The sequence below is a fragment of the Copadichromis virginalis genome, linkage group LG19 (assembly GCF_057382275.1).
Source record: "Copadichromis virginalis isolate Kocher_CV1m ecotype Utaka linkage group LG19, C_Virginalis_male_GT1.1, whole genome shotgun sequence".
NCBI classification, from domain to species: domain Eukaryota; kingdom Metazoa; phylum Chordata; class Actinopteri; order Cichliformes; family Cichlidae; genus Copadichromis; species Copadichromis virginalis.
In genome coordinates, this window is record NC_140636.1 from 34,090,181 (window position 1) to 34,107,308 (window position 17,128).

General features: G+C 45.2%; 1 protein-coding gene across 3 annotated transcripts in view; it reads left to right on the forward strand.

Annotated features, from left to right (window-relative positions):
* flvcr2a (FLVCR choline and putative heme transporter 2a) overlaps window positions 1-17,128 on the forward strand; it is a 37,236-nt gene that overhangs the window by 8,958 nt on the left and 11,150 nt on the right. Inside the window, exon 1 of one of the 3 annotated variants that reach the window (XM_085441176.1) lies at window positions 14,744-15,373. The exons of the other annotated variants lie outside the window; for them this stretch is intronic. Within the exon in view, the coding sequence (XP_085297302.1) occupies window positions 14,744-15,373 (630 nt within the window). Of the gene's footprint in view, window positions 1-14,743; window positions 15,374-17,128 lie in introns of those variants that run through there. 3 annotated transcript variants of the gene reach the window in all.

The window sequence follows — 17,128 nt, forward strand, 5'->3', positions numbered from 1 at the left end:
TACCCTCAGAATTATGCCTGTGTGTCCTTGGTCTCAGTGTTCCATCCTCACTCCATGTTTGTTTTTCTGCCAGCAATAAAGCTGAGGTTTTTTGAGTTTCAATTCTGTGTTTGAGTCCTGCATTTGGATCCTCATCTCTGCCTGCCCGCACACAGAGCCCTGACAGAACGACGCGACCAGTAATGGATCCAGCGGACTCACCGTGGAAGCGCAGCTCCCGTTTTGACGGGACTCGGCTAGCGCTTGGAGGGCCTCCGTGCTGCCGTTCCTCGCTGGCAGCCTACCCTTCGGCCCACTCGTCTGCTTCCTCCCCGCGGACGCCCAGGTCTCGCAGAAAACGCTCCAGCCGGTCCCGGGAGGATTACTACGAGCCTGCAAGCAATCAGCTCACGCCTGCACAAGCCTTTTACAAGATGTTAGGGATTATTATCGTGCCGCCTGACTCACCCAGCATTTCCACTGTAAATGCCGGCAAAGCCACTTTACTTTGCACCTTTATTTTGAAGAGTACCTTAGCACTTCCTCTTTTATTGTGTCAGACTTCCTGTTCTGTTCTCGGTGAGGCGACGCAAACACGTTGCTTCAGAGTGAGTAAAAGCGTTTGTTTTTGAGGGTACTCATGCAAAACTATGTGTTTTATTTATCTGTCACATGCTATAACTTTGAAAGTTTACTCAATGTGGTTGAATTCGTTTTTTATTGTGTATGCATGTCATTTGTTTGTGGTGTGGAAAGACTGGCTAAGAGATGTGCATGGAGGAGGTTGGCTAGCTGATTCAGCATGATTAGCACCCTTGGAAGCAGAAAGAGGTTGGTTAATGATTGCAAATGATTGTTTATGTATTTAAGAGACAGAATGGTTGTTGTTAATTCATTTTATTAAATGCTGTAACATAAGTAGTTTAAAAACTATTGATTTATGTCAATGTCACTATTTGAGTTAATCAAAATAATTTTCTATGGTAAAATGTGAACATTTTTGCACTTTTTACGTAAATGTTTAATGGTATTTGTTTGTGCATCTTTATAGTTTTCACGGTGCCATATTGTCGGTGGTTTAAAGAGGAGAGAATAAAGTTGCATCAGTCGAAGCTCTCTGCGTCACGAGTGGTAATTCCAAGTGGGCAGCTACAGTGAAAACTCTCTGACTGCAAGAGACCTGCCATCCCTGCAGAGAACCTGACACCATTTCATCAGAGATCCAGCTACCAACCTGTTACCAGCCAGCTGATTCCACTCGCATCCACAAACTGCACTCACAAGGTTAGAAAGAACAGCATACTAAACTCAAGACTCCAGATACTGAAAGAGACATTGACCACCAAGAAGAAACACGGGACTGCTTACACACATGCACAAGCTTAATGCATAACTAGAAACTCTTTAAATAATGTTACGAGCCAAATTAATTCATGGACTGCCAACACATAATATTCCTGAATCTGGTTAATGTTTCTTGGTGAGCGAAATGTGTTTTTTGTGGAATAATAATTCACAGGATGTCTGTTTATGAAAAGGTTTAAAAGGTGAAGCTCATTAGCTAATTTATGAACATTTGTTGTTGCTGTCTTACGCTAAACATACCTTTGAATGTCCATAATCAGTAAATGTTTGACACAGCGTTACTCTGTGGTAAAGATTAACTACAGCTTTAAAGTATAGTCAGGCAGTAAGGCAATCAAAGCTACAATCGACTTAAGGCAGCTACGGAAACAAAATGTCACTACCAGAAGAGCAAACAGACAACCCCACAAGCGCACCATGCGAATCCAGCTCATCAGAAGAAGAAACAGGCAACCCTATGAACGCACCATGCAAATCTAGCTCACGTGAGAGAAAATTAACAGAGAAAGGCCTAGAGATGCAAAAGCATGATATCAGAAAGCGTGAAAAATCATTCAACAAGACTTATGACTCTTGGAAGCTCGTAGCAAGGGAAACTAGAACAAAACTAAAATCCCTCTGCTCAGCAGAAGACCTCAATAAACTGCAGCAAGACATTGAAGCAAAGCACGACGCTGTAAGTTCACAGTATGAACCTATCCTGCGTAACAGTAACACCACACCTGACATTGTCAACAAAATGGACGCCTGTGTTACGCTAACAAAGGAGGTATGTAACCTCATAAGTGACCGTCTAAAGACCGTTCATGAGGAATATAATAACCATCTTGAGAAAGAAAGAGTAAGAGAAGTGTTAAGCAAGAACGAATATGGGTCTGTTTTTGGCAACAGCATGACAGAAACTGCAAGCTCTATAGAGTTGTCAGAGCAATTGAGCCGTCACTCTGGCTCATCCTGTACCCGCAACAGTAGAGTAGATGCAGAAGCAGAGCTTGCTGCCAAGCTGGAGCAATCAAAGGCTATGGAAGAAATTCGAGCACAGCAAACACATCTTCACAAGTTAGAAAGTGAATGGAAACTCAAAGAGGCAAAAATGTTGTCAGAAATTAAACTAAAAGAGGTGGAAATGCAACAACAGTTGGAACAAGAAAGAGCAAAACTACAGCAGTTACAAGCAGACAAAGAAGTTGCTATAGCAATAGCTCGCGTGAAGGCGTACAACAGCCTTGAAGGGTTTGAGAACCACAACGGGGAAATTGATAGTAAAATTAGCTCTGCTTGCTACAGAAGGCAAATTGAACCTCAGCTGAATCCAAATGCCGCATCATTCCAACCCCACCAAGCAATTCCAGAAATGACAACGACCCAGGAGTCTGTCAGCTTAGCACAAGCAATCGCTAGCTCATTAAGTATGAATCGCTTGCCAGTTCCTGAGCCTGCCACATTCAGTGGGGACCCTTTGCAGTTCACCGATTGGAAAATGTCATTCATTAATCTGATTGACCGAAAACCCCTTCCAGCAAGCGAGAAGATGTTTTATCTGAAAAATTATCTCGCAGGAGAAGCACGCAAAGCGGTAGAAGGTTTCTTTTACCAAAATTCAGAAAATGCATACAAGGGAGCATGGAAGGTCTTAGAGGACAGATATGGGAACCCATTCATTATACAGAAAGCATTTCGTGATAAACTCATGAGATGGCCGAAAATCAGCGCAAATGACCCACTAGCGCTACGAGAGTTTGCTGATTTCCTCAAAGGATGCTCTGAAGCAATCCCACACGTCAAAGGACTAGCTATCCTAAACGATTGTGAAGAAAATCACAAATTGCTCAAAAAACTGCCAGAATGGATCGTGCGCAAGTGGAGTCGAATTGTTGTAGATGAACTTGACGAATGTGGCACCTATCCAAATCTTGCATGCTTCACAGACTTCCTGAGTAGAGAAGCACGGATAGCTTGCAACCCGATAGCTTCTCCACTGTTGATGAATTTCAAACCTGTAGATGATCGAATCCCAAAGAGAGCCAAAGTCTTCAACACAAACATGCAACCAAAGAGTTCCGCTCAGGAGAAACAAGACACAAACATTAGTAAACCAAAATCACCTTGTTCTGTTTGTAAAAGTGAAACTCATGGAATCTCAAAGTGTCCCATCTTTGCAGCTAAGAGTGTTGAAGATAAAAAGGTATTCATCCATGAAAACCGGCTCTGCTTTGGATGTTTAAGAAAAGGTCATATCACCAAAGATTGCAAAAGGCGACACACGTGCAACATTTGTGAACGTCGTCATCCAACCTGCTTGCACGAAAACAGAAAGCGAAACCCTGCAGAAGCAGTAACAAATAGCTCCACTTCCAAGGAAGAACCTGCAAGCCAGGAAACACACAAGGTCATGTCTCATACATCAACACAACGCGTTTCGGCTACCTCAAGTATTGTCCCAGTCTTTGTGTCTTCTGTACAAGAACCACAGAGAGAAATACTCACCTATGCATTGCTAGACACACAAAGTGACTCAACATTTGTCTTGGAGGACATACTTGATAAGCTGAATGTGGATGTCCAACCAGTAAAACTGAAACTCAGTACCATGACGGCTATTGACACAGTCATCTCGAGTAAGAGTGTTCATGGTTTACAAGTTAGAGGACTCCACTCTGAGAGTTGTATCCAACTACAACAGGCTTATAGCCGCGACTTTATCCCAGTGGACAAGTCGTACATCCCAACAAAGGAAACAGCATTACTGTGGCCTCATCTCAGAAGCTTGGCGGAAAAGTTGCCGCCTCTCCAAGATTGTGATGTAGGGCTCCTGATTGGATATGACTGTCCATCTGCGCTGGCTCCTCTTGAAGTCATCATAGGTGACAAGCATGAACCCTTCGCACAAAGGTCAGAACTAGGATGGAGTATAATTGGCTCATCAAACCCCCACCTAGACAGACAAGGAAACCAAAGCTTTGTGCATCGGCTCACAGTAAAAGAGTTGCCTGTTCCATCAGCGACAGATGTTCTAAAAGCCCTGGAATCAGATTTTGCTGAGAGAACCTATGAGAACAAATATGTGTCCCAAGAAGATGTCCATTTCATACAGTTCCTCAGTAATCACATCACACAAAGGGAAGACGGACATTACGAAATGCCTCTCCCTTTCAAAGGGAACAGCCCACCCCACCTGCCAAACAACAAGAGGTTAGCCACGGTACGTCTACAGTGTCTCAAGAAAAAACTAAAGGCCAACAAACAATACTACGATCAGTACCGAACATTCATGGAAGAAACCATCAACAGGGGTGATGCAGAGCCTGCTCCAACAGCATCTCAGGGGCAGACCGAGTGGTACCTACCACATCATGGAATCTATCACCCCAGGAAGCCGGACAAACTAAGAGTTGTTTTTGATTGTTCGGCCAAATCCCATGGTGTCTCTCTGAATGATACCCTATTAACTGGACCTGATCTTATCAACCCTCTGGTTGGAGTGCTTTGCAGATTTCGGAAAGAAGCCGTGGCCGTAATCTGTGACATTGAAAGAATGTTCTATCAATTCGCTGTCACCCCTGAATCCAGAAACTATCTGAAATTCCTCTGGTGGAAAGAAGGTGATTTGGAGAAAGAACCTCAGGAGTACAGAATGGCAGTTCATCTGTTTGGAGCTGCATCATCTCCAGGATGCGCCAATTTCGGTTTAAAGCATCTTGCACGACAACATCAAACCGACTATCCTCTAGCATCAGCCTTTGTGGAGAAAAACTTCTACGTTGATGATGGATTAGCCAGCGTTTCATCAGTTGAGGAAGCCAAAGAACTGATCATTCAGTCACAAGAGTTGTGCAGAAAAGGAGGCCTGCGCCTTCACAAATTCAACTCAAATGAAGAAGCTGCTCTCTCCAACTTAGACCCTTCTGAAAGAGCAGCAACCATTGAACCTCGTGGGTTTGACCCATCCCCTTCAGAACGCGCTCTTGGCATTCAGTGGTCGATAGAGGACGACACCTTCAGTTTTAACATCAGCCTGAAAGATCAGTCTTCGACTCGCCGTGGTTGTTTGTCCGTCATTGCCTCACTCTACGATCCACTTGGATTTATCGCTCCATTCAGCCTAAGTGGAAAACTTATCCTACAAGAGCTTTGTCACAGAGGCATTGGATGGGACGACCCACTTCCAGAAGATGTGAAGCCACGGTGGGAGAAATGGATAAATGGTCTTTTCAAGTTGAAGGAGGTCTCAATTCCAAGATGTTACCACCCACACGACTTCCAAAACATTGTCAGAGTAGAGCTACACCATTTTTCGGACGCCAGCTGCTTAGGATATGGTGCATGTTCTTACCTGAGATATAAAAATGACAAAGACGAGGTTCATTGCAGCCTTGTGATGGGAAAGGCAAGGGTGGCACCCTCAAAGGTCACAAGTATCCCGAGGCTTGAACTCGCAGCAGCGGTGGTTTCTGCAAAAGTAAGCGTCCTGTTAAAGGCTGAGCTTGACATGAAAATTGATGATGAGTTCTTCTGGACCGATTCCCAAGTGGTACTTGGTTACATCAACAATGACGCTCGCAGGTTCCACATATTTGTCGCAAACCGTGTTCAACTCATTAGAGACAACAGCAATCCCAATCAATGGTATTATGTGGACACCTCAGAAAACCCAGCGGATCATGCATCCAGAGGGCTTCATGTTTCAGACATCCACTCTACAAACTGGCTGCAAGGACCAAAGTTTCTCTGGGAACGTGAGTTACGTCTAACACCTAGCACTCCAGCTGAGTTACTTGTTGGTGATCCCGAAGTCAAGACAATTCAGGTGCTCGCAACTGACGTCAGTACCTTCAATGATATTCTCAATCGTCTGAATCAGTTTTCATCTTGGACAAAACTCATAAAGGTGGTTGCAAGAATCAAAAGACTGAGATCTCAACAAAAGCATACTGAACATGTGACGATCGAGGAGCGTGAGAAGGCTGCTGAAGCAGTGATAAAGATCGTACAGCAGCACGCCTTCCCTCATGAAATAAAAACGTTTCAAGCCAAAGGTGACCTTCCAAACTCAAGCTCTCTCTTCAGTCTTGACCCCATCTGGTCTGATGGACTCTTGCGCGTTGGTGGGAGATTAAAGTGGTCGTCTCTTTGCCACAAAGTGAAGCATCCACTCATTGTACCAAGCAACAGTCATATAACCAAGCTCATTGTGTCCCACTACCATGCTAAGACATGCCATCAAGGTCGAAGCCAGACACAAATGGAGCTTAGAGCAAATGGATTCTGGGTCATTGGTGGGAGCAAGCTGGTGGCCAAAATGATACACACCTGTGTGCTTTGCAGGAAACTTCGACGACCTACAGAGAGCCAGCGAATGGCTGAACTCCCTAAAGAACGTCTTGAAGCCTCAGCACCCTTCACATTTAGCGGCATGGACTGCTTTGGCCCGTTCATTGTGAAGACAGCACGCAAAGAACACAAAAGATATGGTCTGATTTTCACGTGTCTGTATTCAAGAGCTGTCCATATTGAGATGCTTGAAGATTTGTCAACAGACTCTTTCATCAATGCATTGAGATGCTTCATCAGTCTTAGAGGAGCTGTCCAACAATTACACTGTGACCAAGGTTCTAACTTTGTTGGTGCCAGGAACGAATTCAAGGAAGCACTTAAGCAATGCGACGCCAAGCAATTGGAGACCTTCTTATCTGAAAAACAGTGCGAATTTGTCTTCAACGCCCCTTCTGCCAGCCATGCAGGAGGTGTCTGGGAAAGGCAAATAAGAACGGTTAGGAATGTGTTGAATGCAACCTTCGCACAGTGCCCAGGTCGGCTTGATGATGCCTCCCTCAGAACGCTGCTATATGAAGCCATGGCTATTGTCAACAGTCGCCCATTATCAGTTGATGGAATCAACGATCCTCATGCACTGGAACCTTTAACGCCAAATCATCTCATCATGATGAAAACAAAGGTTGCTCTTCCACCCCCCGGAGTGTTCATGAAAGAAGATTTGTATGCTACAAAAAGATGGAGAAGAGTCCAATACCTTATTGAACAGTTCTGGGGCCGCTGGAAAAGGGAGTATCTGCTCAACATATCAACAAGGCAAAAATGGCACTTACCTCGGCGTAACCTCAAAGTCAATGATATCGTTGTTATCAAGGACGACAATCTCCCACGAAACCATTGGCAACTAGGTCGAGTTGTGGAGACCTTTCAAGACCATGATGGCTTAGTCCGTCGAGTTAAAGTGCGAGTTGGAGAGAGAAAGCCTCAAAGAAAGCAAGATGCCCCTTCTAAACCTTCAATTATTGAGAGACCAATCCAAAAACTAGTACTACTCCTTGAGAATTAAATAAAACAAAATATGTTAAGACAATAATAGTTATGTTTATACACTACCTCAATGCATAAAGTACACTTACCTGTATACCTCTAATAGTTCAATTCAGTCATCCATCTATTAGTATAAGAAATCCTGTACAACTCACTTGCTTTGTGAATTTGTTCGTTCATTGTATCAGGATTTGGTGGGAGTGTAAATGCCGGCAAAGCCACTTTACTTTGCACCTTTATTTTGAAGAGTACCTTAGCACTTCCTCTTTTATTGTGTCAGACTTCCTGTTCTGTTCTCGGTGAGGCGACGCAAACACGTTGCTTCAGAGTGAGTAAAAGCGTTTGTTTTTGAGGGTACTCATGCAAAACTATGTGTTTTATTTATCTGTCACATGCTATAACTTTGAAAGTTTACTCAATGTGGTTGAATTCGTTTTTTATTGTGTATGCATGTCATTTGTTTGTGGTGTGGAAAGACTGGCTAAGAGATGTGCATGGAGGAGGTTGGCTAGCTGATTCAGCATGATTAGCACCCTTGGAAGCAGAAAGAGGTTGGTTAATGATTGCAAATGATTGTTTATGTATTTAAGAGACAGAATGGTTGTTGTTAATTCATTTTATTAAATGCTGTAACATAAGTAGTTTAAAAACTATTGATTTATGTCAATGTCACTATTTGAGTTAATCAAAATAATTTTCTATGGTAAAATGTGAACATTTTTGCACTTTTTACGTAAATGTTTAATGGTATTTGTTTGTGCATCTTTATAGTTTTCACGGTGCCATATTGTCGGTGGTTTAAAGAGGAGAGAATAAAGTTGCATCAGTCGAAGCTCTCTGCGTCACGAGTGGTAATTCCAAGTGGGCAGCTACATCCACATCACAGCAGGAGCAGCCACAGCAGAGTCCTCCCTCGTCACATTCCGCCAGCGCCGCTCCCTCTTCAACAGGGAGGCAGCGAACACGCAGCCAGCACTCACAGCTCCAGCAGGAGCCTGGGATTCAGCTCAAACAACCGCCTAGGGTGAGTGACAGAGTCTCCCTTCATTCGCCTTTTTTGTCAAGGGATAGACAGACTGTTTCCCCCAAAGCTGCGAACGCCAGCTACATGAACACTACAGCTCGTGTTTCTCCGGTTCGGGAAAATAAGAGTTTTCGTTTTAAGAATGACTATTTTCCCATTGGTTCAGAAGACTGTGCGCCTGATGTTTTTTCAGATCCAGGAGTTAAGACTGTTCCGTCTGGATCTGTTTATTCAGTCAGCTGCCCGTCCGCTTTCAGCTCAGTCACCTGCTCAGCAGCCACCTGTAGCTCAGTGTCCTGTGTTTCCTGCTCAGAAGCCGCCTGTAGCCCAGACACCAACTCCACCACCACCATTTTCGCCTCAAGCTCAGTTAGCCGCCCGGCCTCAAGCTCAGTTAGCCGCCCGGCCTCAAGCTCAGTTAGCCGCCCGGCCTCAAGCTCAGTTAGCCGCCCGGCCTCAAGCTCAGTTAGCCGCCCGGCCTCAAGCTCAGTTAGCCGCCCGGCCTCAAGCTCAGTCTCCAATTCCACCACCGTCGTCATCCCAACCATTGTTTCAGTCACCCTCAGTTCAGCCTCCTGTTCAGCAGCCACTAGCCCTGCACCCTGTGTCACTTGCTACCCCGGTACAACAAGCTCAGTCAAATCAATCTAAAAGGAACTGTGTTTCATCAGTTTGTTCTAAGCAGAGCAACAAACCTCATGATAATGTAATCATTCCTAAAAAGCTGGCCAGTTCAGAGACTGTGACGCGCTCCAGGGCCTCCCCAGAGGCTGAGTTTCAGCCCTCAGCCTACTCTGGACCCCTGGAGGCTAGGAACCCAGCTGAGGACTGCACCCGGCTGTCACTGCCTGAGCAGAGTCAATGCTCTGGGCGGCTGAAGTCTGCTATGTGTTTGCCAGAGGCCCGTGCGCCTGCTGGTCCTGTTCTGTCCCTGCCAGAGGCCCGTGCGCCTGCTGGTCCTGTTCTGTCCCTGCCAGAGGCCCGTGCGCCTGCTGGTCCTGTTCTGTCCCTGCCAGAGGCCCGTGCGCCTGCTGGTCCTGTTCTGTCCCTGCCAGAGGCCCGTGCGCCTGCTGGTTTTGTCCTGTGTGTTCCAGGGGCCCCTGTGCCCACTGGTCCTGAGACTGTTCTCGCTGGAGGGCCCGAGGAGCCCGTCCAGCCTCCTCCCTCGTCAGCTGGGGGGCCCGAGGAGCCCGTCCAGCCTCCTCCCTCGTCAGCTGGGGGGCCCGAGGAGCCCGTCCAGCCTTCAGCTGCGGTCTCATCATCCTCGCCCGCTGCGGTCTCATCATCAGCATCATCATCAGCATCATCATCTTCGTCTGGTCCAGCCTCCGTGTCAGCATCCTCATCACCTGCTTCGCCTGGCCCAGCTTCCGTGTCAGCATCCTCATCAGCTGCTTCGCCTGGCCCAGCTTCAGCATCCTCATCAGCTGCTTCGCCTGGCCCAGCTTCAGCATCCTCATCAGCTGCTTCGCCTGGCCCAGCTTCAGCATCCTCATCAGCTGCTTCGCCTGGCCCAGCTTCAGCATCCTCATCAGCTGCTTCGCCTGGCCCAGCTTCAGCATCCTCATCAGCTGCTTCGCCTGGCCCAGCTTCAGCATCCTCATCCACGCCAGCTGCAGCCTCCGTGTCTCCATCCACGCCAGCTGCAGCCTCCGTGTCTCCATCCACGCCAGCTGCAGCCTCCGTGTCTCCATCCACGCCAGCTGCAGCCTCCGTGTCTCCATCCACGCCAGCTGCAGCCTCCGTGTCTCCATCCACGCCGTCGCCTGGTCCGGCTTCGCCTTCAGCTTCGCCGGGTCCAGCTCCCGCCTCACCTGGTTCGTTCGGCCCCGCCTCTGCATCACCCTCACCTGGTTCGGCCCCGCCTCTGCATCAGCCTCACCTGGTTCGGCCTCCGCATTCGCTTCAGCGTCGCCTGGCCCAGCTTCGGCTTCAGCCTCTGCCTCATCTGATCCAACCTCCGCTTCGCCTGGGGCTGCAGGGGCCACGCAGCCTTCGGGTCCCCTCCTACCACCTCCACATTGTCGGTCATCTGCCAGGCCGCTTGTTGGGCATCATCACCACCGTGGCCGCCCTCCGGACTTCTGTTGCCGCCACTGCCTTCCGCGTGGCCGGCCTCCAGGCTTGCATTCCCGCCGCCGTTGCCATCCGCACGGTCGGCCCCCAGAACTGCTTCCTCGCCGCCGTTGCCGTCCGCACGGTCGGCCTCCAGAACTGTTCGCACGTCGCCACCGTTGCCGTGTGCACGGTCGGCCCCCTGGACTTTTTTGTAGACTCTTGGTGAGCTCTGGTTTCGTTTTGTTTTTGATATGCTTTCCTGCGTTTTTTGGACTCTGGTGCTCCTTGTTTTTTTTTTTTTGTTGCTTGGGCCTGTCCCTCCATCCTGGACCCCCTCCGCCCGCCCTGGCCTGGTGCTTTGTTGTGCTTTTTTTTTTTTTTTTTGTTTGGGGCTGTCGGGAGCCAGCCCTTAGAGGGGGGGGGGGGGGTACTGTCACGGTTCTGGGTCCGTTGGACCCAGTATTTTGAGTTTATTATGTTTTGGTTTATTTCTGCTTCATGGATTGTTTTCTTCTCGTAGTGATGATGATGATGATTATTATTTCTTGTTTCTGTTTATCCGTGCTTAAGGATTTGTTCTCAGTTATATCTCACGTTTAGTTTAGTTCAGATTCCATGTGTCATTCTGTCTCTCAGTGTAAAGTCTGCATGCTTGTTTTGTAATTAATGTTTCCTGTTTTATTGTGAAAGTCTTTGTCTTATGTTAGTGTGTGCAGCTTAGCTCCCCCGTCTCGTTAGCCCTGATCTCTCCCAGCTGTGTCTCCCTCCTGTTGCCGATTCCCCCGTTACTACCCTGTGTATATAAGCCCTGTGTTTTCCCATGCTCAGTGTCGCGTCGTACCCTCAGAATTATGCCTGTGTGTCCTTGGTCTCAGTGTTCCATCCTCACTCCATGTTTGTTTTTCTGCCAGCAATAAAGCTGAGGTTTTTTGAGTTTCAATTCTGTGTTTGAGTCCTGCATTTGGATCCTCATCTCTGCCTGCCCGCACACAGAGCCCTGACAATATGGGCATGTGCAGTGAATATCAGCGCTATGTGGCCAGAAGTGTGATAATATCATTTATTTTGTGTAATAAACAACTGCAAGGATAGATGATTACAACAAATAGATGACTAATACATAAAAGTAATAGATGAAGAATGATGATGAGTTAAGATGCGTAATCATGGGAACAAGTGGGTTTACAAACAGGAGCAGCTGATTAGCATTAGAAAAGCTGAAATAATACCTCAGCTGAAGCCAATTGTACTAAATGCACTATATGTGCACAATTACAAGAATATTTTTGTTCTATTGTTTTCTATTATTTTAAGTTAAGCAGGACAGTTTTTTTTTTAAAGAAAGATTTACTTATATTCTCAAAAGTTAAGCACGACAGGCTTCTGTTTAAGAAAGAGACCTGTTTTACTGTGTTAATGTTGTCATTTTGAGCTAAAAATAAATGGCTAAATGATCATTTGTTTCCCATATGGTCATATCACAAAGAATATCTGCTTAAATCAAATTCAAGTCAAATGGTTAAATAATTTCACACACAAAGAGCTACCACACTGGGAAGGGTGAAGACAACTGGGTTGCCCGGCCCTGGCCACGAGGTGTCCCTTATTTATTTTTCAGGGAGTTGGCAACCCTAATCGTGATCCATAAATGCCAAAAAAAAAAAGATTTTTCCGTTATGGAGCAGGATATTCCTGAAATTATTTTACAATCGGCTTATCAGTAGTGTTTTACCGTTTTATTGCTCTGATTGTATGAAAATAAGACGATAGCACTGCCAACAAAGCAAACCTGGTATTTCCGCAACTACTGTTTCGTCTTTCATTCAGACATTGTCAGTTTACAATTTCACATGACAGTGTTTTCCCAAAAGACGCTTGTCGGCAGCCATGGTGGCGCGCGTTTGTGGTTGTAGTTTCAATATCCTGAATGAGTTTTTGACTGTTCTTTACTTCCCTTCGATCCTTCCGTGGATTTCACAGAGAGGTGGTGTAGATAGAGCCTGGAAATTTCCAGCGTGTTTAAAGACGCACTGTAAGAAAAGCCAGGCTTAGAGCTGGATGTTGGACTATATTACTCATTAACACAGAGCATCCATCAGTATGAGGACTGGATTTCACTACTGTATTGTTATTACTTTGTTGTTACGAATTACATTCCGTTCAGCAACACTTTTTAATAATATAGTACATTTTAATATTTGATTACTTTGATTAATGCAAGTATTAGTGTTTGATTTGCTTAGCAAACAGTATATTATGCCTTATGTTGAAAATAAGACTAATATGATCAGAATTAATCACGGCTGACTGAACTACTGTCCTTGTGTCTGAATGCAGGGTAAAAAAAATTGTCAGTAACACCACCTTATGACAAGGATCGAAGAACTTAAAAACAATATGATCGCTGGCTTTGATCAGTTGTTTTTGTGCTCTATTGTTGACAAAGACAAAGAGCAGTAGTTTTTATATAGCGCTTATATAGATTCAAGGACTCATTGCACACACTGGAAGGTCATTAGTGTCACCTTGTCGTGCATCCACGTGAGTACAGTCAGAAAAAAACTCATGAAAAACTCATCTATGAAGTATGAGACACTTGGCTTTACATTAAAGTGGCATTCAGTAGGTGGGGTTCTCTAAGAGTCTGAGTGTCTCAAGTGTGGGCAAAAATGATCATGGTTCACAGTAATTTCTATTGTGTGTAACTGTTTCCTCCATTTATCCATTTAGCCAAAAATGGCTCATTACCAAAAGTAACGAGCCATTTTTGTAAATGTAAGGTGCAGAAAGTACAGATACTTGTCTAAAAATGTAGGGAATAAAAGTAAAAAGTTGTCACAAAAATACATATTCGACTAAAGTACAGATACCTGAAAATTTGACTTACCATCTCGGCTAACTACACATTTAAGATACACTTCACCAAAATAAAACCAGAATATCAAATCTAAATGCAAGCGTTTAATTTTATCTCTATACAGGTTACAGTTTGGAAGCTTGCTTGTTCTGCTATCTTTCTGTAATGGTTAATCCACCAGTATGTACAAGCTCTTTAATTGAAACGACTTTTTTATTTTTTCAAATTTTCTGTGTAATAAAGAAACAGGAAAAATAATAGTAGCCCATGCTCAAAGAAATGTGGATATAAACATCTTCAAATTAAAGCTGAATCTCATACCAGCAGTGCACTGGCATGTGACTTAACACAACATAAATGTGCCACTGTGCTAATCCCTCCTGACTGCACTGTGTAAACTGACCATCCTCAGGTCTGCCAGTATTGTAATGCCAGAGACAGATGACATAATACAAAGTGATTGCACATTGGTAAATCCAATTTAGGAACCAGAAACACTCAACCTTAATAACTGGTCAACAAGCAGTGTGTTACCGTCACTTCATGTTTCAGTGCTCAGGGACACTTCCCCTCTGTGTCACAGCATGGCAGCTGTGCACATTCAGTATTCCTCTCAATGAACTTTAACTTGTCTGACGCATTTATGTATGTGTGAGTGTCATGTGCCTATACTTAGCAATAAAACCAAGTTGCTCTTGTAGTTCGTCCTTACATTTACATGCTATGCTTTTATGCGATCTCACATGGAAGTAGGAGTTTTAAATGAAAAGTAAAACGCATCCTTGGTGTTAAAACCACTAGAGAAGAAGGCCGAACTCCGACATTTGCAGCTGGGTATGTAATTGTTGACTGAAATCAGAGCCTACTCATATACTGCTCATTATATTTAAACTGCACCCCAGATTCACCTCTGGTAAATCAGCCAGCAGTAATAGGAAGTAATCTCCAGTTTAGGATCAGCGGGCGAGCTTGGTTATGATCACCATTTAGGAAGTTCCTGCTGGGTGGGAGGGCCTAGTCAGGTAAGCTGCCATGGTGTTAAGAGAGTGCACACACAAGAAGAATTGTTTGCTCTTCCCTTCAGCTGTTGAGAGCCACACAAGCCTGAAGGAAGAGGGAAGAGTTTCACTGGGAGCAACATGAATTCTCAGGATGAACTTTCTCATGAGTGGGCGGACAGCCTCGACAAGGCCAGGGTCAATGATTGCACCCCAACGGGGAAAGAAAGAAACAGCTTGCAAGAATACGCGCACTGCCTGCCTCTGGGAGATGGTGATGACACCTTGGAGCCATCAGCCATCGACACCGCGCAGCTCTTTCCGCTCATGGAGACCAGGCTGTACAAACGGCGGTGGGTGATGCTCTTCATCTTCAGCGCCTATTCCATGAGCAACGCCTTCATGTGGCTGCAGTACGGCATCATCAGCAACATCTTCATGCGCTTCTACAGCATCGGCACCCTGGCCATTGACTGGCTCTCCATGATCTACTTTCTCACCTACATCCCTCTCATCCTACCCGTCATGTGGCTCCTCGACAATCGAGGCATCAGAGATGTTGTGGTGGTGGGGTCCGCCTACAACTGCATCGGGGCCTGGATCAAGACGGGCTCGGCGGACCCCAGCATGTTTGCTTTGACCTTCTTTGGACAGTTCGTGTGCTCGGTGGCCACGGTTTATATCCTGGGCATCCCTTCCAGACTTGCATCTCTGTGGTTCGGGCAGCAGGAAGTGTCCACCGCCTGTTCCATTGGGGTTCTGGGAAACCAGGTGTGTCTTTGTTTACCTGCTGGGTTAAAAAAAATGTGTGTATGGTGTTATTCACTTTTCTTCTTTAAAGTGGGCGAGAGTGAATGAGAGCTCTGTCATCTTTAACTCTTTGTGCAGTATATTAAAAAAATAGCATGTTTCTGTTAGGTCAAGCTATCTTGATTTGTGATTGAGTGTCTCTCCTCCTGTGGATTCTTCTTTCCAACCTTCTTCCAGAGTCCGCAGGTTTAACAAAGCCAGTCACCTTCTTTGCCACTGGTGAAAACTAATGGCTAGTAATCCCTTCAGAGTAAAGGTTCTTAAAGAAACGATGAACCCAGCATGCAGTACATGTTAGCATGCTGGATGCTGAACCATTTTAGTTCTATTAAAGTACTTCACATACCAGGCAAGCAGTATATGGGAAGTAGAAGGGCATGGTTTACATTACACTGAGCATTTTTACTGTTTAAACATTACTTGGATTACCAGTATCAAAATATGAAGTCATAAATTCTTCATTTTTAAATCTGCCGATAGAAACTAGAAGAAAATATATGATAGGGAACCATTGTCTGACAGAGACTTCCAAACTGTGAGGAGGGTAGAGGGAGAGAAGTGAACAGAGTATAGATCTTTCCAGTAAAAACAGGGATACCGGTATTGTCTAAGTGGTCAAAGTGACTTCCTCTGTGTCTGTATGTGTGTTTGGTTTGTTCTTTCTAGCCAGGGGAAAATTGCTGGGGATGGCGGGTGACTTCCACCGCTTGAGCTGCCTGCTTCTGTGCAAGTTTCCTCACCTTGGGTAAATTAACTATACAGTGAGATTGCACTAAGAATGCTGTGTGCATGGCAAGGTAGTCAGGTCTGCTGGGGCGGGTGTGTTTCACTGCTTTTGCTTTCCTTTTAAAAATCCCGAGAACGGCATTAGACAGACAAAATCATCTGAAAATTCCAAAAAAGGTCACAGGAAATGTCAACACGCATCAACTGAAATCTAATTTACCTTAAATTTACCCACGAAACATGGAGAGTGATAGTTTTATGCAATTTTAAGTCATATCTAAAGTAAAGAGAAAATAAACAGAGCAAATGTGGTGTACTTGGCTACATATCAGTGCTTTGTGATCTCTCCACAGTCTCTAACACTTTTCTCATCTTATTGACCGCTCTGAGCACGCTGTGGTGCCCTTTAACCTCCAAAGCTGAACCATGTCCTCTCCCTCCATCATTAGACCAAACACCGGCGCTTGTCATGAATGTTCTTGTTTTGTGCTTTAAACCCGCTCCCTGCCGATGAAGATGAAAAGGACGCGCTGCTGTCGATGTTTACTTGCTCACCATGGCTTAATTGCTTTGGCTGCGGTCCCTAACACTGGATGCTTCCAAGTTTTCAGGCTGAAGTCGTTTTATGTAATACCTTGGACATTTAGAAACAGTTCACATTAGCAAAAAATTAGGTAAGGGTTCCAGAAAAGCCTGTGACGCTTTGAAGATCAAACAGACATCAAACTTCAAGCGAGGTCACTGTAATTTGGAGCCAATGAACAATGAGCCTGTTTTGCATAGTTTTGACGAGGTTATAAAAAGTCTTTAGTTTGGTTCAAATGTGTGACTGTCTGCTGTGAATGTTTTCTAGAGCTTTTTCTAGTACACTGGCAACAAGGTAAACATTATAGCGAAGGTTCTAATCTGTCTGAAGGCTGTAGAAGGCAACAAGTGTAACAGTGGGTGTAACATTCTCAGACGACTGAAGGGATCGTACATATTTCTGTG